Source organism: Canis aureus, chromosome 13 (assembly GCF_053574225.1).
Source record: "Canis aureus isolate CA01 chromosome 13, VMU_Caureus_v.1.0, whole genome shotgun sequence".
In the NCBI taxonomy this organism is placed as follows: Eukaryota; Metazoa; Chordata; class Mammalia; order Carnivora; family Canidae; genus Canis; species Canis aureus.
The window spans coordinates 51,568,656-51,592,298 of NC_135623.1; the positions used below are offsets into that span (position 1 = coordinate 51,568,656).

A 23,643-nucleotide genomic window follows, 5' to 3' on the forward strand; every position below is an offset into this window, starting at 1 on the left:
TTTCTTAAAAAGTTAAATATACACCTGTGGTCAAAGAAGAGTGTTTCTTTATTGATAGAAATGGTCTACTTCAGAAGCTATTTAGAGATGATTTAGAACAATTTATTGGTGATTGTTCCGTTGGTTGAAAAATGCTAAGTCATACACCTCCAGGTGATCCAAACACTGAAAAGTACCTTTCCTTGGATTGCTTGTCATCTGTCTCCTAATTTCCCACTGAGGTAGAAAAATCACCATCTCTATTTCATTTACCTCCCTTGCTCTTCTCTTCGAAATCCTAATTTCCACTCATCATCATTAATGTTAGCATCATCCAAATTAATGAATATACCTATAGTTATGAAAGAAGTTTTCTGTGACATGATTTCTTCATCATAAAGTTAAATAAAATTTAAAAATAAAATAAAATAAAAAGTAAGGCATCTACTTATGTTTAAATAAAGTTAGCCCTATGACTCACCTCATTTCCACCAACTGCCTTGGTTAAAATCACTGCAGAAGACACAGGGGGAGGCATGCAACCTACTGTCTGCAAACTGGAAAATAAAAGAAAATGCAATTATAAGGGTTTTTTTCAATTATAAACAGCAATTCTCAAACTTTCAGCTCATAAAATGTATGTTCATGTTGCCATAATTTCATTAAATAACAGGCATAACATGATCATATACTTCTCTGATTCAGACTGTAGTAAATTCTAGTACCTATTCTAAATTCATTTTTTATTAAATTGTGTACACTCCCCAGATCATAACAAGAAGTCTATTCTCTGAGTTTAGGACACAAAACACATTGCATAACAAGCAAATGAAACTATGAGTGGTAAATCTAAATACTTAATATATAAAACATTACTTGTTATCCAAACCATGGATATACTTTCTACATAGATAGAACATACATTCTAGACATAAGAGAGCAGCTGGCCAGACTAAAAGTAGAAAGTTCATATAGGGAACAGAGGACACAGTGCCTGACTTTAACAAATTTTAAATGCAGGAGTCCAGATGACTTCTACTTGCATTTGTAGGAATCACCTACAAAAGTTTTACGCAATAAATTTACATTACATCTGAAATAAAAGAAAAAGAAAAAGAAAAGCTTTAACTCATTTTGACTGAAAACATGAAAAAACACTTTTAATAGAATTTCCAGTGCAATTCAAGTCTTCTTTTAAGGTCTATTTTCCCAAGTGATGCTTACGTTGTCTGTCCTATTACCAATTCCTAATCTCTGAGCCTTCCTCAAGATCATCACTATTATCATCACTGATACTTATTAAGCATTTACCATTTATAGTAGATACTATTCTAGATACTTTACTCATTTCTTCCTCACAAGTATTTAAGATAACTTCTATTATTAATCCCATTTTACTGAAAACTGAAGTTAAAAGAGAAGTTAAGTAACTTGTCCAAATTCACAAAGCCATCTACCAAGGATTAAACTTTTATTCTGGAATCCAGGGTCAATGGCTTATCTAGACCTATTATTCTAGTCTCTCTACTTTCTATTTTTCCTACCCCCAATACTAGAGACAAGTCCTCTCAGGTATTTTCAATCTTTCCCTCTCTTCTGGTCCCTTCCCTTCTAGGTACAAAAAAGCAGAGTTCTCCCTGTCTTAAAAAAAAAAAAATCCCTAAGCTATATATTGAATACACATTACATATGATGTGTTCTATAGTTAGGATATATTCCTATTCCTATCTCCAAAAATATTCAATACACAAATGCAAATAACTAACAGCAAAATGAGTACTGTTGCCATTACGTTTCTAGCCCTAACTACCATTCCCAAATTTGTAGCTGCCTGTAACTGCCATCTCAAACTAAACATATCTAACATTTTCTAAAACATCAATTTCACCTCTGAATTTACTTACTTCTGTCAATGTGATAGTTTTGGTGGGCTTTTGTTCAATATCCAATTTGAAACTTTAGAGTTACATGTGGCTCCACTTGCTCCTCATAAATCAATGTATTATTACAACCAACTTTCCATTCTTTTCCATGACAGTTGCCATCATCCTCCTTCAGGTGCTTTTTGCCCAAGTTTGGACTTTTATAAATGCCTACTGAATGCTCTACCTCCATTCTTTCCCTTTACATAGCAAGGTAAGAAAGATGTGCTCAAAATATTTATTAATTTTAATGACTTAAACATGATCCTGAGGTAGGAGTCTACAACTCCCTCAAGTTAATATACTGTGTACTCTCAAACTGGGGAGGGGAACAGAGAAAAAGCGGACTAGGAAGAGCTTTCCCTATGTTAGTTAGGCTAATTGTGTGCTCCTTTAAGCTTAATATCCTGAGATGAGAACTCTATCTCAGCTTCCTGAGATTGTAAGCCCTACTCTACTAATAATAAACCCAGTACAATGCTATCAGATTAATCCTTCTTAATGGCCATTTTTTAGCATGTTGTTCTCTTGTTTAATATATTTAAGAATTCCCCATCATCTAGAGATGCAAACCCAAACAGCTCAGCCCAGTAGTTCAGACCTTTTGCAACAAGGCTGTGAGGAACATTTTTATCTTTGTCTCCCACTAATGCCTTATTTTGGTATTTTAGGAATACACAGCCTTTGCTGAGCCTCTTACCCTTTAACTCATTACACTACTTCTCTAACAAATCATATGCTGCCCCACTGTGGTTGGTTACTATTTTATATTTGTATCTCCCACATATCCAACTACCCTGGATGTTTCCTGAATACAAGAAAAATGAGTTATCGGGATCCCTGGGTGGCGCAGCGGTTTAGCGCCTGTCTTTGGCCCAGGGCGCGATCCTGGAGACGCGGGATTGAATCCCACGTCGGGCTCCCGGTACGTGGAGCCTGCTTCCTTCTCCCTCTGCCTATGTCTCTGTCTCTCTCTCTCTCTGTGACTATCATAAATAAAAAAAAAAAAAAAAAAATTAAAAAAAAATATTAAAAAAAAAAGAAAAAAAAAAAAAGAAAAATGAGTTATCTTCCTATTCCTTGAGTGCCCTTTCCATGGGAAACACTCAGTAACTATTGGTTCTTATTAATATGCATCATACATGGCCGCTGTAAAATTATGTCATCATAGTTCTGTGGTATTTTATGTTTTTCGGTGAAAATCTTATGCTTATGCTCTCAAACTCAGTTTGCCCAAACCAGCAGTCTTAATTTCCCCCTTCTTGTCCTATTGTTTCTCCTCAGCTAAGAAAATGCCACCAATTACCCCGTGGCTCAGACCCAAAGTCCAGACGTCATCCTTGATTCCTTCCTGTCCTCTCTCCACATCCTATCCATCCATAGGTCCTGAGAGCTCTAATTTTACAATACATCCTCCAATGCCCACTTCTTTCTCCTGCACAGCTACCTTACCACCGGAGCCTCCAAGCTGGTCTCCTAGCCTTCTCTCATCCCCTCAACTATCTATTCTCCATGCAATAGCCAGGACAATAATTTGAAAATACAGATCAGACCACAACATTCCCTCACTTAAATCTCTCCGGTAGCTTTCTGTTGCACACAGACTAAAATCTGAATGTTTTTATGATGGACCCTACAAGGCTCTGTGTGACCTGGCCCCTGCCTACCTTTCCAAGTCATATCATTCTCCCTTTGTACTGTCAGGCTCTGGCCATCATCATCATTTTCCTGACCCTAAAAAACCAGGCTTGTCCCTGCCTTGCAGCCTTTACACATTCTTTTCTTTTACCTAGAACATTCTATTCCTAGAACTCTGCCATCTAAATTAATCATTGGCACCCACCCAAACACTTTCAACTATCTCACAGTTTTACTTCCCATCACTTATCTCTATCTTAGTCATCTACCTGTTTATTGCCAATAACACTGAAGTCTTCTCAACCAGCAAAACTGGCACTTTGCCATTTTTCTTCACTATTGCTTCTCCAACACCTATAAGTAACTCCTGGCACATAGTGGGAAGTAAACAAGTGATCTGAATAGATGAATAAGTGATCTCGATTGAGATCCTCAACACCATTACCAGGCAGACAGTAAAAGTATGACTATCCTCATTATTTGTAGGCAGGGAAATTAAGGTTTAAATCTACTACATTACTTCTTCAAAGTTGCACAGCCAGTTAGGGACAGGGTCAGAAAGCAATCTCGGGGCTCTAAGTTCAATGTTTTAACTATTAGATTATTATACCATGCTGCTGAAATGTGGTTAGTTTTAAACCACTTCAAATAATTTTTAAAATTCATTAAATTCTTTTAATAAACATGGCATTTTTAATGGAAGAAGAGTATCTAATAAAAATCTATTGTTAATTCAACTATTGTATCAAACATAGAACAAGTAAAAAAAGTAAATGTTTATTTGCTATATAGATTTTTTCTTTCCTACACGTTAAAATAACATATATTATACTCAGCCATTATCTATATACATTTGGTAAAATATAGAATGTACAAGCTAAAACACCCAACTGGCAGTATATTTTACACCTTCTATTCTCTTCCATCTTTCTCCCAACACAGCTTTTTAATATTCCCAGCAGACTATCCATCCCAGAATGTTAAGATTAAAATTGAGGGTGTGTATATATTAAGATTGTGTTATAATTAAGAGCACACTTATGTTGATGAGCACTGAGTAATATACAAAATTGTCAAATCTTTATACTGTACTCCTGAAACTATAATCACACTGTATGTTAGCAATACCAAAATTATAATTTAAAAAAAATTACTAATAAAACTCTTTGAAAAAAAGAAAAAAATCATGTTAGAAAATTCTTTGATGAATCGTCTCCTTGATGAACACTATCATTTTAAAGCATAATTTTTTTTAAGTATAATAATTTTTAAAGTGTTTTATTTCCTTATAAGATACCACATATAAGCTCTTGTGTACATAGTTGCCACAGAAACAATAAAATTGCCTCATTAAAAGTGGATCTTTCAAAATATTTAAACATACCCTTTTAAAAGCCATTCATTGATGGGTGTGATTGATAAAAGCTGAAGAAAAAGCCATATTGTTGCTGGGAAGAATGCAAGTGTAAAGATCTGAATGAAAAGGTGCAGTTTTATATGCACCAAAGCACTGGTCAGCTCCTGCAAAAATGAAAGACACAAAACAGTAAAGGTAAGAAAACTATTTTTCTGGAGAGAGGCGGCTACTAAAATAACATCAAATAAATTAATTTTTAATTTGGAGTTATTTCAGAGTTCTTTATCTCTAAACATAGACATAACAGATGGACTTTAAGGGGGAAAAAAAAGAGGTATTCTTATACAAAATGTCTGAAATATTCTAATTGTTTTCTGAGTATACAATATACCCCAACAATTCAGATTTGTAAAATTCTGGACCAAGACTGAGCCAAGTACCTTTACATTAGTATAGACCTGAGGATTGTTGACACTGAACAAACATGTATGTAACTACTAAAGGACCCATTACATTTTAATTAAATATGATTAATCTCCAATAAGGCCTCACTTTAGCAAGATGTTACCAATCTACACACAAATCATAATTTTTAAAAATGTTTTCCCCAACAATATTCTACAATTCAAAATGGCTTTTCCCCCCAAAATCAACTTTCTAGATTTCTTTGCAAATGCTTACTGAACAGAGGCTATGTGCCATGCTCTGAGCTTGTCACTTTATGTGTTATCTCATTTAATCCTCACGACAGCCCCATTTGATATTATCATCCTATCTTACTGAGGAGGAAATTGAGGTTGAGAGCTACCATACAGTGAAGCTCAGAATCAAATTAGTTTCTGGTATGCTAGCAAACTCATGTCTGCTTCCTCCGTTTTACCACACTATTGCCCCCAGATGGAAGAAATTCACATTAAACATGACAAACCAGGTACATGTTATATGTCTCACAGATAAAAAAGGATAATGAGTTAAATCTGGGGGGTTCAAATATATACAAACTAACAAGTATTTGCATTTGGATTTCTTTGGGTTACAGTGTTACTCCATTGAAATAAGACAAATTCAGAAAGCAGTAGAAAAAGTACAGTCTTATAAAATATGCAAGAAGTCATTAAAGCACAAAGATGCCAGAGATTCACCGGTTATAAAGATAGCACTGTAAGGTCTCCCCTACTTCAAGTAAGACATTCAAGAAATCCTCAGCCTCATAGACATTAGCCAAAGTTTATCAGTTTAATGGACAGTAGGTTAATGAAGACTCTGATCGCCACTTTCAAGGATCTGCCTCATTGGTTCCCACTACTTATCTCCCTCTATGAAGACACACAGCAGTAGCAGTGTGGTCACAAAACATCTCTAATGACACTGAAGGCAATTCTGGCAATCTGAGTCTAATTTCAGACAAATGGGAGGCACTGGGCAGACCAGAAGCCACACCAGGCCCATGGATCTGATCTAAGATAAAAGGAGCCATCCTTACACTGTATCAGAATTTTTAAAATTTCACCCAGAGAAAACTTGAGAAGCAGCAGTTCCAAGAATGCTCAGCAGTTTCAAAACTAAATCCCACTCAAATATACTCAGAGGTATTTGATAAATACCAAATAAATATTAATATTTTAATTTTTAACTGTAACAAAATGATTAGCCAGAATGCAGTTACCAAGGAAACCGCATATACTTTAGATAGGAATATGAAGCAGCATAACTTTTCTGAAAAGTGACTTGGGAATATATATCAAGACGATAATACGATTCACAATCCTGGATCCCAAAGAATTGATCAGGACAGCATCATCTATTATAGTAAAATCAGGAAACAAGTTAAAAGTCCAAAAATGGGTGAATAATTAAGTAACTTAAAGTATGACAAGACTGTTACAAGCTAGCAAAAACCATGTTAAAACTGTGTTGACAATCATGTGGGAACACAAGATCTCTTCCCTACTCAACCAATAGGAGTATTAACTGGCACAGCCTAAGGACAGCAATCTGGCAATTCATCCCTTCAGTCAACAAACAATGAGAATCCAACTCTGTCCTAGGTACTTGGAATATGTCACAACTTACACTGATTTGACTTGGCAATTCTATTTCTAGGAATTAATCCTTCACATTTTCTCCCAAATGTGGGAAAATGGACAATTTTTAGGTTATTCTTTGCAGCACTTTTATAATAGCAAAACCTTAAAAATTACCTAAGTGTCCCTCAATAGAGACCTAGTAAAATAAATCGTGACACATTCATAATATGGAACGCTTTCAAAAAAAAAAAAAAAAAAAAGGACGCTTTCCAGCATTCGAGAAGAAACAAGTTCTTTACATGTTCATATGAGACTATCTCCAAGATATGTTTTTTGAGTAAAACAAGACAGGGTGGCATGCAGTACAAAACATCACAGCTTGAAAGGGAGGAGGGGGTAAAGCACATATATTTTTCACAGACTATCTCTGGAAAGATACACAGAAACTATTAACATTGGTTATCTCCAGATACCTGATAGAGGGTAGAAAAGAAGACTTCTCATCATATATACTTTTGTACCCTTTGATTTATGTTCATAAAAGAAAACAAAATGTAAATTTCATATACATGAAGAAAAATTAAATTAATATATTAAGTTACATAAAAATTATAATTATACAATGTTACATGGGAAAAAAGATTATATATGTATGGACATATGTGACATATGCAAGTATGCATATACATGTATGTATACTTACATATATACAATTTAAAAAATATTTCCTTTTTAAATATTCTATATGTAAAACATGTTTAGGAAAAAAGGGACTAAAAATCATAGAGATGTTAATACTAGTTGTTTTTATTCTTTCTAATCTTTCTACAATAGGAGAATAACACTTTTGTAATAGAAAAAGTTATAAAAACCAAAATGTAGTTTAAAAATACTAGCTGATCTAATAAATGACAATTATAAGCAATTGCCATTGCATCAGAATAATGGAACAATAAATATTCCAGCAAAATGAATCACAAAGGCTCACCATGTTGGGTCATGAGGGGCCTCTTAACAACAGGGAAGTAGCAGGCATGGAGTATTCCTAAGAAAGATTTTCAAGGCTATCACAAAAACCCAGGGTTATATTTTCCAAATCTTCTTCATATAACCATAAAGATAAAATAAGGTGACAAGGGAAAAGAAAAATGCAAGTGAACACTATAACATCCAAAATAGCATAATTCTATACATACTCATGCAGAATTTAGGGCTACCTATTCAAATAAATGCCATCATGAATTACTTAAAAGTTGATTCTGCATGACATTTTATTTATTCACATGTAATACAGGTCAAATTCCATTAAAATAAACTTAAGGAGATACTCCAAATACTGATTATACCAGAGTTATCACGGACAGTATCAAGAATTGCTTAAAATCGGGGGCTCTGACTGAGATGTAGAAATATTTTCATTACATACCAATTTCCCTTCTAACTCTTATTTGACCTTTATTTGATTCACTTTCTGAGAATCAGTCTATAGCTCTGAGCTGGAAACAAGCAGCAAGAACCTGAAGTTTAAAATTTGCTATATTTACTTCTAAGGCAGTAGAGCTTCAAAAAATAATCTGTTTAGTTAAATAAGCAAAGACCTGTATACTCTGCCCTACTCAGGACCCTTTCCAGGCTCTGAGCATTTTGCTCATCTTTGTTTCCAACCCAGTGCCAAACACAGTGCCTTGTAGCCACAGGCATTTCATAGGTATTATAAGATTTCATAGGTTCGTCTGAGATTAGTCCTGCCAGGGTCTGCTAAGTGACAAATCCTCTGAAACTGTAGCTCCTAATTAGCTAAACATACAATATATTTCAAATGTGACTTATTTGACTTGGGTACAACAAATTTTCAGAAAACATTTCAACAGATGTTTTAAAATCTAGAAATCAACAGTCATAAAACTGGAGACAGCATTAAATCTTTTTAGTGTTAAGTGTTAACACAGTTCTTTATGATTTTATTAAATCAGCAAAACAAATTTTAGAATATACATCATTATATCAATGTATGGGTAATACTACATGAAATGCTCAGTATAAATCAAACTTGAATGGGACCAATGTAAATGCTCTCAAATAAACTCAAGTCAGTAACAACTTACCATCTCCTATGTGTGAAAATGCACTATGCTAATAGCGTTCAAAAAGTTGTCCCAGCTGAAATAAATGTTAAGATTATTAACTAGGAAACAAGTAACAAAATTGCTAAAACTGTTTGTTTGCCCAGGAAATTAGCAGGCCCTAAAGATGGTTTAACATTATACAATGATACAATCTAGACCATCTTAAGTTAAGTGGATCTTGAAAATTACTTAATGTAGTATAGTTTGAAAAGGGCCATTGATGGAAGAAATGACTTTGATGGCTACTTAGATACCGTGATAAAGCACAGGATTAAGGCATTTCATCGTTAGATCCAAATTAGCTGGATGACTCTGAAGGTTTCCTAGGTGCTTACAGAAGAATTTGGTCCTTAGAGAAATGCTGATAGCTGTGACATTCTTCCTTCTTAAACTCCTGCATCCCACAAAGTTGGCTGCATTACAGAATCACATTAAGCAAGAAGCTGGGAGTTAGAGAATCAAGTCTCTTGCCAGATTTCTCATGGCATAAGTAACAGCTGTAGCCGTTAAGCAGCCACCAAGGGACATAGAGCAATGTCCCAAGAAGAGGACTTGGGTAAGGCAGCTGCTCCACAAAGGGCATTAGCCACCAGCAGGAAGACCTCCAAGGAAGAACAGTCCAGCACCATGGGAGTATCAAATATTTTTCTGTACCACTAGGCCCCATATTTGAGAACCAATTGAACAAAGATGTTGACAGAAAAAGCCTGTGCCCTCTAAGATCATAGTCCTCTCATGTCAATATAATTTGCAGAAAGGAGATCTAACATATTTTGGAAATTCCATCCCATGCCAGTTATTTTCAGAAGAACAGGTAGTGAGGATATTCAGAATTTTTGAGACAAGTTTATCAGATACTACACAGGGATCCCATTTATATAAAAAATGTTCCAATAGAAAGATTTATACCAACCAGATGACTAGAGAATACATAAGTTTAGAAAAACCATATTTTTTCCATGTTGCTATTAGGACGGTCAAAAAAGGAGGTAACTAAATTTGGTCCTCATTCAAATCATACTTAAAGTAAGTAAAGCAAAGACATGATGTTGAAACAAAATTTTAACTTTTAAAGCTATTTAAAAAAAAAGCTTGCATGGAAGATTTCCCTCTCAACTTAAGAATAGCATTTTAGAATAAGAACTTTAAAAACCCTAAGTAATTTCTTCAAAAACAAATAGGCACATTTCCCCTTTTTTCCCTTCTATTATATGTCAAAAGAGAATAATAAATTCTACTCATTCCTCTCTTGGATGTTAAAAAATGTCTGATTTCTTTACTTCTAGGAGAATCCCATGTTCAGTGACACCCGTATCCACATGTCTACATAATGAATTGGGACATAGTATGAAAAATCCCAATTTTCTCTTGAAACATTTGTTAATATTTCATAGATATGCCAGCAAAGAATATACTTTAAAAAAATACAAATGAGTTAAAAATTACAACATGTATCACTTGAGCAGCATCAGTCCTGACAACAAAATTTCATCCACAAAAATTAGGAAATCCAACTAAACATCAACCTAAATATGCCATAGCAGTCACCACCATAGTCACTGCCAAAATCTGAGGAAGACCTAAAGTAGATGCTTCATTCAGTTCAGTTCCTCTATTAAAAACATACCTATTCTAACCACACCCTCAGGGGCTGTGTTGTTCAATTACAAAATTTCTGTAATATGTAGGTTCAAAATATAGTCCTTCACTCAAGTTCAAGTTGTCTTCTGTTAGAGTGAAGCCTTTAGACCAGTTACATACATCTTTTGAAATGATTCTGAAATTTCAAAATAATAAGCACCAATTAAATTTTTCTCCCTGCTTGTCACATGCCCCATAGGTGACAGTACCTCTGTTTTTAATGATAGTCCACTATTAAAGAATATCGTCGCAACAGCAATGTAGGAGACAGTTATTTCTGGCTTCAGTGGTCCTAAAGAGAAAGAAAGAAGTTACCATTAGATAAGAATTTCCAGTGGATAACTTGGTATGAAAGAAGAATTCGTTGTGGGAGGGCAAATAGTACTTCAAATCTTAGGGTTGCCCTAATATACTACTGTTCTGACAGAGTTAAACATTTGCTGTGATGCAGTCTAACTCCAAAGGGGATTTTCTAGAAGGCAAGGACCATGGCTGTCCAGTTCAGCGCAGTATCCTCAGACCAGAAGAATAAAAAATAAATTGCTCTCACACAGGAGAACAGGGGGGCAACATCCTTTGGTATTAGGCCCTAAACCCATCTACCACAGTATCAGTGCTTATACAAGAATCAAAATTCCCAAACCAAAGAAGAGAATCAACAGAAGAAGTTCCCTTCTCTTTGGCAAATATTATTTTATTCCTTCTAGGATACCAGAAATAAAAACTTGTATTCGTGAGTACATTCAATTCTGCCTAAGAGCATTTATTTCTACAAATATTTATTAAGCACTTACTATGTGAATGAGATAATGCACATGGAGTAACAGCATGCTAACAATAGGTTAGGTTTGCCATTATTACTACATTGTGCCAGGCCCTGGCTATCTGTAGGGAACCAGACAGGCCTGATCTTTGCCCTCTGGAAAATCCTTTCTAGAGTTAGGCTGGCATCACCTCCAATGCATTAATGCTCTAAGGACAATAGCAGCAACCCGAATATTTACTTCTTTTTGTAGCCAGTATACAATTGTCCTGAACACCTAATGTGTTAACCAAAGAGCAACATTCTTTTAAAAGATTTAGTTCTAAGAAAATACCATTTTGTACTTATATACCAGTGGTTCTCCAGCAGCCAGCAATTTTGCCTCCCACAGACATTTGGCAATGTTTGGAAACTCTTTTTGGTTGTTATAATTCAGAAAGTAGGGCACGTTACTGGCATCTAATAGATAGAGATCAGGAATTCTGTTCAACAACCTCGAGGGCACAACAGCCCGCGCAACAACAAAGAATTATCATGTCCAAAACATCAACAGCACGGAGGTTGAGAACATTGGCATATGTCAACATGTTAAAATCTGATCACCCCAGAACCGACACTCTATTCAGCCCTCTCATGCTGAGTTGAATAGTGTCCTCCAAAAATTCATGTGCATCCACAACCTATGAATGTGACCTTATTTGGAAACTGGTTCTTTGCAGATAAAATCAAGTCAAAATGAGGTCTTCATGGATTATGGTGGGCCCTAATCCAACGACTAGTATTCTTGCAAGTAGAGGTAAATTTGGACAGAGTTACACACAGAGGCAAGACGGCCATGTGAAGACAACAGATGTAAAGCCTGGAGCTATATGACCATAAGCCAAGAAACACCAAGGATAGGCAGTAACCACCACAAGCCAGACGCCAGGAAAGATTCTTCCCTAAACCTTCAGTGGGAGCATGGCCCTTGACTTCAGAATTCCAGCCTCTGGAATAATTTCTAAAAAATACATTTCTGTTGTTCTAAGCCACCCAGTTTGTGTGAATCTGGTGTGGTAGCACTAGGAAACTAATACCCTCACTTATGCAACAAGACCACAATCATAGCTCCTCCATTCCCTGCAGCCTTCCACCATAATGACAGATATTGCTCGATAATGTAACACCAAGCTCAGGAAAAATCACTGTTTAGTCAACAAATATTTACTAAGCAAATACTATATTTTGGGAGTTTGTACCACATCAATGAACAAAAAGAAACAAAGATCTCCTCAAACATAGCAGTAAATTCTCGTATGTACTTGGCATTTAAACAAATTATTTTGCTGAGATCTGAGAAACAGGAGAAAAAGGAAGAAGGCAAGTGCAAAAGGCATTGAATTTCAAGGCAGTGTAAGTGTTCCAAAACTTAAAAAGGGGTGTATTTTTTATACTTGTGAGTGAATCTGTCTCTGTAGCTCACACTTAAGAAATAACGTTTCCTGTACAACTAAGGAAGCTGAATCAGGCAGATTTTAAAGTCAAGGAATCTGGCTTGTTTTGGAAGTAAATGCCTTCCAGGAATTTTAAATAACTTGTTTATTTGTTTTAAAACATTTTTATTTTCCTCCAATCCTTTGCTTTTTATGAGATCTTATTCTTGTCAACTACGCTTCTGCCCACAGCAGTGCCCCAGCATTTCTATACGGGGTGAGTTAAAATTAGCAATGTGGTCGCAAGGGAGAGCAGGGGACACATCCAAAGATGTATCTCTACAACAAGGACATGGCTTACTTAGAGTGCATGTTTCTTTGGGGCAGCTAAAGCATCTGCCTTAGTTGGCTTATTTTTTAAGAAGCTAACTCTTCCATGCTACACACACACACACACACACACACACACGAAAAACTATAAACTAATTGGTAAAATGATTTCTGGCTTTCATGCTTTAAATCCCAGAGACAGGTTGCAATGTCTTTTGTATTAGAAGCACATCTAAACAACTTTAATTCATGGAAAGAACATGGTGAGGATATGCCATGGCCTCCTACAATGTACTTTTAAAAGAGAAGAAGAGGGTGCACATGAGAGGCTCAATCAGTTAAGTGTCCGACTCTTGATTTCAGCTCAGGTCATGATCTCACGGTTCTGAGATTCAGTCTCATGTTGGGCTCCAAGCTGGGTGTGGAACCTGCTTAAGATTCTCTCTCTCCCTCTCCCACTTCCCCTCCCTAGTCTTAAAAAGAGGGTTGAGGGGAGAAGAAGGAATTAATTCTGATTTGGAGAAACCTAAAGCACCTTTGAGATGTGATCAACTTCAGTTGCTATGCTAATAGATTGCCCAAATTGGGAATGGGGACCTAGAAATCACACAGGACTGGAATAAACACTTGGTAAACATTTGCACAGAGGTGACAGTTGAGACTATGTATACAAATGAGATCTGGCTTCTCTCCAAGATAATGATTATATCCTCCATGTCACCAATATAGATCTAAATAAGACCTGAATCTTAAGAAGGCTATAAAGTTCAAAGTAGAAATAAAGGTTTTAGGTTTTCCTTGAAACAAAAGCAAAAAAAAAAAAAAAAAAGTTTATCAGTGAAAATGGAATGGTGTAGCAAAACCAGAAGAAAAATTAGCCAGAAAAAAACTGGCTTTTTTAATGGGAGAGATAAACGAAAATGATTTGAAATACTTAAGAATGCAAGGAACTGAGGTGCCTGGGTGGCTCAGTAGGTTGGGCACCTGCCTTCAGCTTACATCATGATCCCAGAGTCCTGGGTTCCAGCCCTGCATCGAGCTCCCTGCTCAGTGGGAAGCCTGCTTCTCCCTCTCCCTCTCCCTCTGTCTGCTGCTCCCCCTGCTTGTTCTCTGTCTCCCTCTTTCTCTGTCAAATAAATAAATAAAACCTTAAAAAAAATGAAGGAACTATTACCATTTCATAAAATGAGAAGTCATCACCAAGTAAATTTCACTTCTATACCTAATCTAAGATATTAATGCTCACACACTTAAGCTTTAACATGTTTCTACTTATGTTTTTTAGTGGAAAAACAAAGCAGTTTCCTCTTAGGATTATGTCTTACTAATACCAATAATCTAAATGAAGATGCAGGGAGAAATGAGAATCTTACTCTGTACTTCCAAAGAAGGAAACCTTTCTTTTCCCGAGAATGAATAACACAGTGTTAGACTCTGCTAAACTCTAAGGTGTGCATAGCTCAGGGCTTCCCTGGGTTGTGCTGGAACTGGAACAGATTATCAACATCTCAGAATCCACGCATTCACATTTACCCTGGCTCTTTATTTGCAACTTCTAAACACTTAAAAATGAAATGCACCGGAGTAAAAAGAACAGTAAACTAAGAATTAAATTATTGAGGCTAGTCCACTTTTTCCCATTTGGAAAGTCATTCAACTTCTGTAATTTTCAGGTTTCCATTACCTATAAATTTCCTGTGATATATAAGTCACCTATTGGCTTTTATTTATTTATTTATTTATTTATTTATTTATTTATTTATTTTTAAGATTTTATTTATTTATTCAGGAGAGACACAGAGAGAGAAGCAGAGACATAGGCAGGGGGAAAACGCAGGCTTCCCCGGGGGAAGCCTGATGCAGGAACTGATCCCAGGACCCCGAAATCATGACCTGAGGTGACCAAAGGTGACACTCAACCACTGAGCCACCCAGGTGCCCCACCTATTGGCTTTTAAGGGAGGTCAGATCATAGGTATGATACTTTCAGTGCAGAACTCTCGCACTTAAATCACTTAAATATTGAGTATTGTGTACCGATTCAGGTAAAGATGAAGTGAATCTTTTTTAATTTTTTTTTAATTTTTATTTATTTATGATAGGCACACAGTGAGAGAGAGAGAGGCAGAGACACAGGCAGAGGGAGAAGCAGGCTCCATGCACCGGGAGCCTGACGTGGGATTTGATCCTGGGTCTCCAGGATCACGCCCGGGGCCAAAGGCAGGCGCTAAACCACTGCGCCACCCAGGGATCCCAAGATGAAGTGAATCTTAACAAATGTTAAGACTACCAAAACTTTTCCTATTTAAAAGAATTCTAGAAAACTGTTCTATTGAAAAATTTTCAGTCAGTATGAATGCCTTAAAAATCACATTCCCAAGTGAACAGAGCCCATAAATGGAACCTTTGACTAAAAATTACAAGTCCAAAAAAAGAAATAAAAAGTAAAAATTCAAGTACAAAGAGGTGCTTTTGACCATTCTAAAAAGCAAAATGTAATAGAAATATTTTCAGCAACATTCCTCTCCTTATTCCTAGATTTTTGTTGTTTTAACTTGGGAAGTGAAATTGGTACTATTTGAAGGGTTTATTTTTATTTAAGAAGTTTCACAGGTGGAAAGATCAATTAAAAGCTCAACAGAATTATCAAGAACTTAGCCTGACAGCCTATGTAAGACATCCCAATTGTCTGTTCTAATTTTTTAGAACAAGTAAATTTTGCACACGGACAGTTATCAAATCACTTGAGTACACTTATTTAATATTAACTGATTCTACTCTGCTCATTTGGGTTAAAAATTGAGGTGCTAAAAAGGTGTTGGTTGGACATAGCCCTTCTTTACAATAGTTATTCATTTTAAATTATATGTACGAAAATTTGTATGGATTTTGCAACTAGTATGAAAAAAAAAGGAGAGCCCTAGTGTCCAGTGCCTCTTCCTTGAGCTAGCTAACTAAACCAAGGATGAGTCACCTGACCTCAGGTCTCAGTATCTTCACCTATAAAAGCGGCATGTTGGCTTAAAATACTTGAAGGTCCCTTTCAGCTATTTACATTCTACTCTTATAATTAAAGAAATAAATTATTGTGGATTAATAGCATAAGTACTGGTAAAAATCAGAAGCAACATTTCTAAGATACAATAATACACCAAAACTTCAAGAAGCAGAGTCGAAAGGAACAAATAAGATTTCAGAGTCCATCTTACACATTCCACTTCGAAGAAGCTCTAGTTAAATGATTTAGCATTCAATAACCCTTCTTCCCACAGCATCCTGGGAATGTAAGGTAAAAAGTATTTTACCAGGGATCCCTGGGTGGCTCAGCGGTTTGGCGCCTGCCTTTGGCCCAGGGCGCGATCCTGGAGTCCCGGGATCGAATCCCGCATTGGGCTCCCTGCATGGAGCCTGCTTCTCCCTCTTCCTCTGTCTCTGCCTCTCTCTCTCTCTCTCTCTCTATGTCTATCATAAATAAATAAATCTTAAAAATAAATAAATAAAATTTTTAAAAAAAGTATTTTACCAAACCTAGCCCCTGCAGATTTAAAGATAACATATCACCTGTAATTACACTTTAACAATGAGCAAATAAGAGATCTAACACCATAAGCTACCAAGCGTGCTCCTGAAGCTAGTGAAGTGTGTGTTCCAGATCACCACAAAGACACTCTAACTTTACTTCTGCCGGTTCAGCTAGCTTCAGGGACAGAAGGTACTCTTATGACAGAAACTGAAATACCAGCATTCACAAGTTTTCCAAAAGCTCTCAGGTTAGCCAGGTCAAAGATTTTCAGAAGGAGCAACCATGATGAATATCAGCTTTATTCTCAGTTACATCTTCACATTTTGCACTAAGTTGAATATAGAAGAAAAAAAACATTAAAAAAAAAAGTCTTAATCCTCACAATCTTTATTCAAATAATTCCTTTTTAAAATATTCCCTGAAGCTACTTCTAAATGAATGAACTGAGGTAGATGGTAGAAGAAGAAACCACTGTGAGGTACATACAACTTCAAGTGTCCTCCTGAGTACTTCCTAAAAGATTGTGTGTGTGCTCAACTTTATCCCGAGCTGTCCCTGTTGTAGGACTGACCTGCTAAAACTGTCAATAGAGGTGGAAACTCACAAGGTCAGAAAGAGAATGAATTGAAGAAACTCAATTAATGTTCACGAAAAGCGGGACATGTTTGTCTTAAGTGAAAAGGCAGGGAGAGAATAGAGACCTAAGGGTATTTCCAGTCTCCACCAGTGCCTCCCCCCACATTACAAAGCTCCCACTATTCAGAAATCGGAGCATGATTTTAGCCGGCCCACATTTCCTGGCCAAAACACACACTACACACAGCCTAACACAGGCTGCATCTGTCGGAGCACCAGCAACCGAGGCCCGGCAGCACGCGGAAGTAGTGTCCTGTAATGAAAAAGTGCAACGTGTCAGTGGGCTTGGGAGTTTCTGGAGCGGCGGCAACTGCAGCAAATCATCACCCTGCAACATGTGGGCCGCAAGAGCTTAGTTGCAGGATGAAGGGGTGTCTCTGTTTCTTCCCCCACTGCCTTTTCTTACACGTGGGGGCGGGGTGGGGGATCCGGAAATAGACCTGGTCACGGTGGCGGCTCCAAGAGAGATAAGGAACCCGGGGCAACCCGGCGTCCCCCGGGGCGGGATGCTGCTCCGGCGGGCAAGGGGAGTAAGTTTCATTCCCGGTGAGCTCACTCCTTAACCTGAGCATCCGCATGGACTGTTCGCCCAAAAGGGAACCTGCGTTCAAATCCCTTCGCCCCCTTCCTAATTACAGTCTCGGGCTAGTAAATTAAAACATCAGCAGAAATGCCAAAGGACACCCCGAGCTGGTCCGCGCCCTTGAGGGAAGCCGCCGCTTCCCGATTAGGGTTTCCCCTCCTTTCCCAGACTCGAAAATTAGTTGTGAAGTGGGACTCGCGGTGGAGCACTTACCCCCGTTCACCCCCACGGATGGCTCCAGCTTGGCTCCGGCGATCGCCAGCACTATTCCAATCATGAACCATTCTTTCCTCATTCTCTCCAGCAGCCTCATGTTTCCTAGGGTGGGTGGGTTTTGTTTATTTGTTTGGCTTTTTTTCTTTTTAAGCTGCGATCGCTTAATCCCCGGGGCGTCTCCACACTTTCCACGGTCCCTCCAGACATGCAGCGGAGCGAGTCAAATTGCCACTTGTAAACTACAGACCAGGGGGTTGCTCCGGCGGCTTAGAGGAGGGCTGGGAGTAGTAGTATCCAGTGACAGGAAAGTCTCGCTGAGCGCCGCCATCACTACCACGCGCCTCACAGTAGACGCGCCCGCACCACGGCCGCTCTGGCCGCGCCTCCCGAGCGCAGACGCTCTGAAGCGGACCCTCGGGCCGGGTCGGCGGGCGCAGGCGATCAGATGAGGGGAGCGGGCTGCCGGGTCGCCACCGCCGGGACCTGCGGAACCTTATTGGGAGTGACTGGTGCTTGGAGCGACGTTAGGCTTCACAGCCACCCGGCCTTATTGAGGGTCCCGCTCCGACAAACCTTTAGGCTCCGCTGCCGCGCCCCCGAAGCACATCCACGAAGAAACTTTCTTTTGCTCCGCCACGAACTTACGGGAAAGGCTGGCATGCGCTCCCGGGGGGGGGGGGGGGGGGGGGGGGGGGCGGGGTCTCGGTTGGCTGCCGCGGCGGCGGGTGCAGGGTGTTTTTCGCTGGCGCGCCTCTTCGGGGCATTACGACGCTTCCCCGACGCCGGCGCTGACGTGTGCGCGGGGGGAAGGGGAGGCCGCCGTTGGTCTCCGGGTTCTCGGCGGGAGCCCCGGAGTTAGAGGCGCTCCCAGGTCCGCGCCGGGGATCGGCTCCTTCTTTCGGGGAGTTTTAGCCCCGAGGGTGGGTTGAAAATTGGGCGTCCAGCCGCCGCCCACGTCCGCAGGACCCGTGCCTTCCAGCGTCCGGTGCCTCCGGGAGGGCGGGCGGGCGCAGCGCGGTGCCTCGCGGGTGGGACGCCGGCCCCGAACCCCGAGCCCACGAGCCCACGAGCCCACGCTGGCCCCAGGGCGCGGGGAGGTCTGCGGGGTTTCGGTCTCCTCCCGGAAACCGGGGACCGCGTTTTCCTTGGCGGCAGTGGTGGGTGCTCAAGCGCCCTCCCAGCGAGGCTAAGGATGAGCAGGGCAGTCTGGAGGATGCGCCAGTGCACTCGCGCGTGACCCTCGGGGCTCGCCCACCCAAGCACAGGACACCTGTGGGAAGGGGGCCGGGGACCCCAAGGCAGAAATGATGGGGAACTGAATAGAGGGGAGCTCCCGCCTTTCATCGGCCCTCCTGAATCCTCTGCGTCCCCCAGTTTCTCCCTTGAGGTGTTTTCTGGCAACCAGTGACCCTGATCGTTTTTTTTTTTTTAATACTAAATTTATTTTTTATTGGTGTTCAATTTGCCAACATACAGAATAACACCCAGTGCTCATCCCGTCAAGTGCCCCCCTCAGTGCCCGTCACCCATTCACCCCCACCCCCCGCCCTCCTCCCCTTCCACCACCCCTAGTTCGTTTCCCAGAGTTAGGAGTCTTTATGTTCTGTCTCCCTTTCTGATACTTCCCACTCATTTTTTCTCCTTTCCTCTTTATTCCCTTTCACTATTATTTATATTCCCCAAATGAATGAGACCATACACTGTTTGTCCTTCTCCGATTGACTTACTTCACTCAGCATAATACCCTCCAGTTCCATCCACGTTGAAGCAAATGGTGGGTATTTGCCATTTCTAAGGGCTGAGTAATATTCCATTGTATACATAAACCACAGCTTCTTTATCCATCATCTTTCGATGGACACCGAGGCTCCTTCCACAGCTTGGCTATCGTGGCCATTGCTGCTAGAAACATCGGGGTGCAGGTGCCCTGGTGTTTCACTGTGTCTGTATCTTTGGGCTAAATCCCCAGCAGTGCAATTGCTGGGTCGTAGGGCAGATCTATTTTTTAACTCTTTGAGGAACCTCCACACAGTTTCCCAGAGTGGCTGCACCAGTTCACATTCCCACCAACAGTGTAAGAGGGTTCCCTTTTCTCCGCATCCGTCCAACATTTGTTGTTTCCTGCCTTGTTAATTTGCCCCATTCTCACTGGTGTGAGGTGGTATCTCATTGTGGTTTTGATTTGTATTTCCCTGATGGCAAGTGATGCAGAGCATTTTCTCATATGCATGTTGGCCATGTCTATGTCTTCCTCTGTGAGATTTCTGTTCATGTCTTTTGCCCATTTCATGATTGGATTGTTTGTTTCTTTGCTGTTGAGTTTAAGAAGTTCTTTATAGATCTTGGAAACTAGCCCTTTATCTGATACATCATTTGCAAATATCTTCTCCCATTCTGTAGGTTGTCTTTTAGTTTTGTTGACTGTATCCTTTGCTGTGCAAAAGCTTCTTATCTTGATGAAGTCCCAATAGTTCATTTTTGCTTTTGTTTCTTTTGCCTTCGTGGATGTATCTTGCAAGAAGTTACTGTGGCCGAGTTCAAAAAGGGTGTTGCCTGTGTTCTCCGCTAGGATTTTGATGGAATCTTGTCTCACATTTAGATCTTTCATCCATTTTGAGTTTATCTTTGTGTATGGTGCAAGAGAGTGGTCTAGTTTCATTCTTCTGCATGTGGATGTCCAATTTTCCCAGCACCATTTATTGAAGAGACTGTCTTTCTTCCAATGGATAGTCTTTCCTCCTTTATCGAATATTAGTTGACCATAAAGTTGAAGGTCCACTTCTGGGTTCTCTGTTCTGTTCCACTGATCTATGTGTCTGTTTTTGTGCCAGTACCACACTGTCTTGATGACCACAGCTTTGTAGTACAACCTGAAATCTGGCATTGTGATGCCCCCAGCTATGGTTTTCTTTTTTAAAATTCCCCTGGCTATTCGGGGTCTTTTCTGATTCCACACAAATCTTAAAATAATTTGTTCTAACTCTCTGAAGAAAGTCCATGGTATTTTGATAGGGATTGCATTAAACGTGTATATTGCCCTGGGTAACATTGACATTTTCACAATATTAATTCTGCCAATCCATGAGCATGGAATATTTTTCCATCTCTTTGTGTCTTCCTCAAAGCTTCCACCCTAAGATTGCTAGAACTCATACAGCAATTTGGTAGCGTGGCAGGATACAAAATCAATGCCCAGAAATCAATGGCATTTCTATACACTAACAATGAGACTGAAGAAAGAGAAATTAAGGAGTCAATCCCATTTACAATTGCACCCAAAAGCATAAGATACCTAGGAATAAACCTAACCAAAGAGGTAAAGGATCTATACCCTAAAAACTATAGAACACTTCTGAAAGAAATTGAGGAAGACACTGATCATTTCTGAATGGACTTTTCCCTCCTAGACCCAGCAGGAGCTTCAACATCTCTCTGGTATGCTCTGAAATACATGAGCAAATAAAATACTATCTGACATTTTGAAGCAGTGTGGCGTCTATGACTTAAATGGGTAACTATGGAACCTCAAGTTTGGAAGAGACTTCTAGGATTGCTCAGTGATGCCAGACTCTAATTTTGAATTTGAATATTCAGAGATTGAAAGAGACTCATTTGGTAATTTCCTCTACTTATTTAGCTTTATCTTGATGACATGACTTGCTATCCAAAAACTAAGGCAGTTTTTGCAGTTATGCTACCAGTTGTAGGTCACACAGTATGGAGTCTCATCTAATTATATATTAGGCAGAATGACAAGAAGTCAAGATAAAAAGAACTTAATAGGAAGACACATGACATTAAACAACTTAAGCTGAAAATAGAAAAGAAAGCACAAGAGATGTGATAAAATCTGATGTTAATTATCAAGCAGTCACCAGATAAGTGGAGATGAAAGATCGTTTACAACACAATTATTTTCTTAGAATAATTTCTTAGTAGGTTAAAGATTCCTATGTTTCAGTCATTGAAGGTATGCTCTTGTATTTAAAAAAAAATCATTAAACATTATACTTACAGAGAATTGAGCCAGTTTAATTTTATGGCTGTTTGCAAGGAAACTCATGGAAAGGTTTTTTGTTTCACTGGTACTTAAAGGGAAATACAGTGTGCTGCGATTTCTATCCTTACTGTAAGACCTCTATTAATTTCCCATGGCTACCCTAACAAATACCTAAAATTAGATGCCTTAAAATTAGCAAATCTGGTTTATTGTATCTCTGTAAACCAAAAGCCCAAAGTCAAGGTGCTGGCAAGGCCATATTTCCTCTGGAGACTCTAGAGAGAGAATCTTTGCCTGCTTCTTCCAGCTTCTGGTGGTTGTTGGCATAATTTGGCTTTCTTGCCTTATGGCCACATCACTCCAATCTCTGCCCCTCATCTTCACATCATCTTCTCCTCTGTGTGTCTCGCTAATAGCCACATCACTCCAGTCTCTGCATCTGTCTTCATATTGGCTCCTCTCTTCTGTCCGTGTCTTCTGTGTGTCTCCTATAAAGACATTTGTCATTGGATTTAGGGCCCACCCAGATAATCCAGAATGATCTCATTTTAAGATCCTTAATTACACCTGCAAATATCCTTTTCCCAAACTAGGTGACTCAACTCTGTTGAATATGTCCCCCCAAATATTTATGTGCACCTGGAATCTCTGAATGTGATCGTATTTGAAATTGAGTCTTGCAGATGTAATAAATGGAAGTCATACTGGATTAAGATGGGTCCCAAATCCAGTGACCAGTGTCCTTATTAGAAGGACATGTGGCTGGGCAGCCCGGGTGGCTCAGCGGTTTGGCACCTGCCTTCAGCCCAGGGCCTGATCCTAGAGACCCAGGATCGAGTCCCGTGTCGGGTTTCCTGCATGGAGCCTGCTTCTCCCTCTGCCTATATCTCTGCCTCTCTCTCCCTCTCTCCCTGTGTCTCTCATAATAAATGAATAAAATCTTTTTTTAAAAAAAAAGGACATATGGTAACACACGAAAGAGACACAAGGAGGAGAAAGTTATATGAAGATGGAAGCAGAAGATTGGAGTGATGTGTCCACAAGCTGAGGAATGCCAAGGATTCTGCCTTGGAAACAGCCACCAGAAGCTGGGAGGTAGACATAAAACAGATTTTTCCTTCAAAGCCCCCAGAAGGAATCAACCCTGCTAACATCTTGATACCAGAATTTTGGCCTCAACTGTGAAAGAATAAATTTTTGTGGTTTCAAGCCACCCAGTTTGTGGTACTTTGTTCTGGCAACTCTAGAAAGCTAGAAATGGAATCATTCATAGGTTCCAGGGCTTTGATGTGGACCTATTTTTGGTGTGCCCACCATTCAACCCACTACAAGGTCCTTTCCTGCCCTTTCTTTCTTCGATAATTCTATCACTCTTCTCTTTCATTCATTTTTCCTGTCATTTTTCCTTTCCTCTGTTGCTTTACCTTAGTTTTATTTCTATTTTACTCCTGCCACTTCACCTGACATCATCCCAGTGAAAATGTACATGT

General features: G+C 39.2%; 1 protein-coding gene and 1 long non-coding RNA gene across 24 annotated transcripts in view; one reads left to right on the top strand and one right to left on the bottom strand.

Moving 5' to 3' along the window:
* SLC10A7 (solute carrier family 10 member 7) overlaps positions 1 to 18,784 on the bottom strand; it is a 243,748-nt gene extending 224,964 nt beyond the window's left edge. For 4 of the 23 annotated variants that reach the window (XR_013350937.1, XR_013350936.1, XM_077846252.1 and 1 more), the window contains exons 1-4: positions 18,151 to 18,774; positions 10,900 to 10,982; positions 4,924 to 5,060; positions 461 to 536 (exon numbers count right to left, since the gene is read on the bottom strand). Coding sequence is in view for 18 of the 23 variants with exons in the window: in XM_077846252.1 (XP_077702378.1) it covers positions 461 to 536; positions 4,924 to 5,060; positions 10,900 to 10,982; positions 18,151 to 18,250 (396 nt within the window). In the remaining 5 variants the exon portion in view is untranslated. Of the gene's footprint in view, positions 1 to 460; positions 537 to 4,923; positions 5,061 to 10,899; positions 10,983 to 18,150 lie in introns of all 23 variants that reach the window. The other 19 variants (XR_013350934.1, XM_077846264.1, XM_077846266.1 and 16 more) reach the window with 11 other exon arrangements.
* A 152-nt stretch (positions 18,785 to 18,936) lies between these two features.
* LOC144282500 (uncharacterized) lies at positions 18,937 to 23,366 on the top strand. The gene is made up of 2 exons (XR_013350946.1): positions 18,937 to 19,073; positions 23,112 to 23,366. It is a non-coding gene; the product is annotated as an uncharacterized LOC144282500 (long non-coding RNA).
* The last annotated feature ends 277 nt before the right edge of the window (positions 23,367 to 23,643 follow it).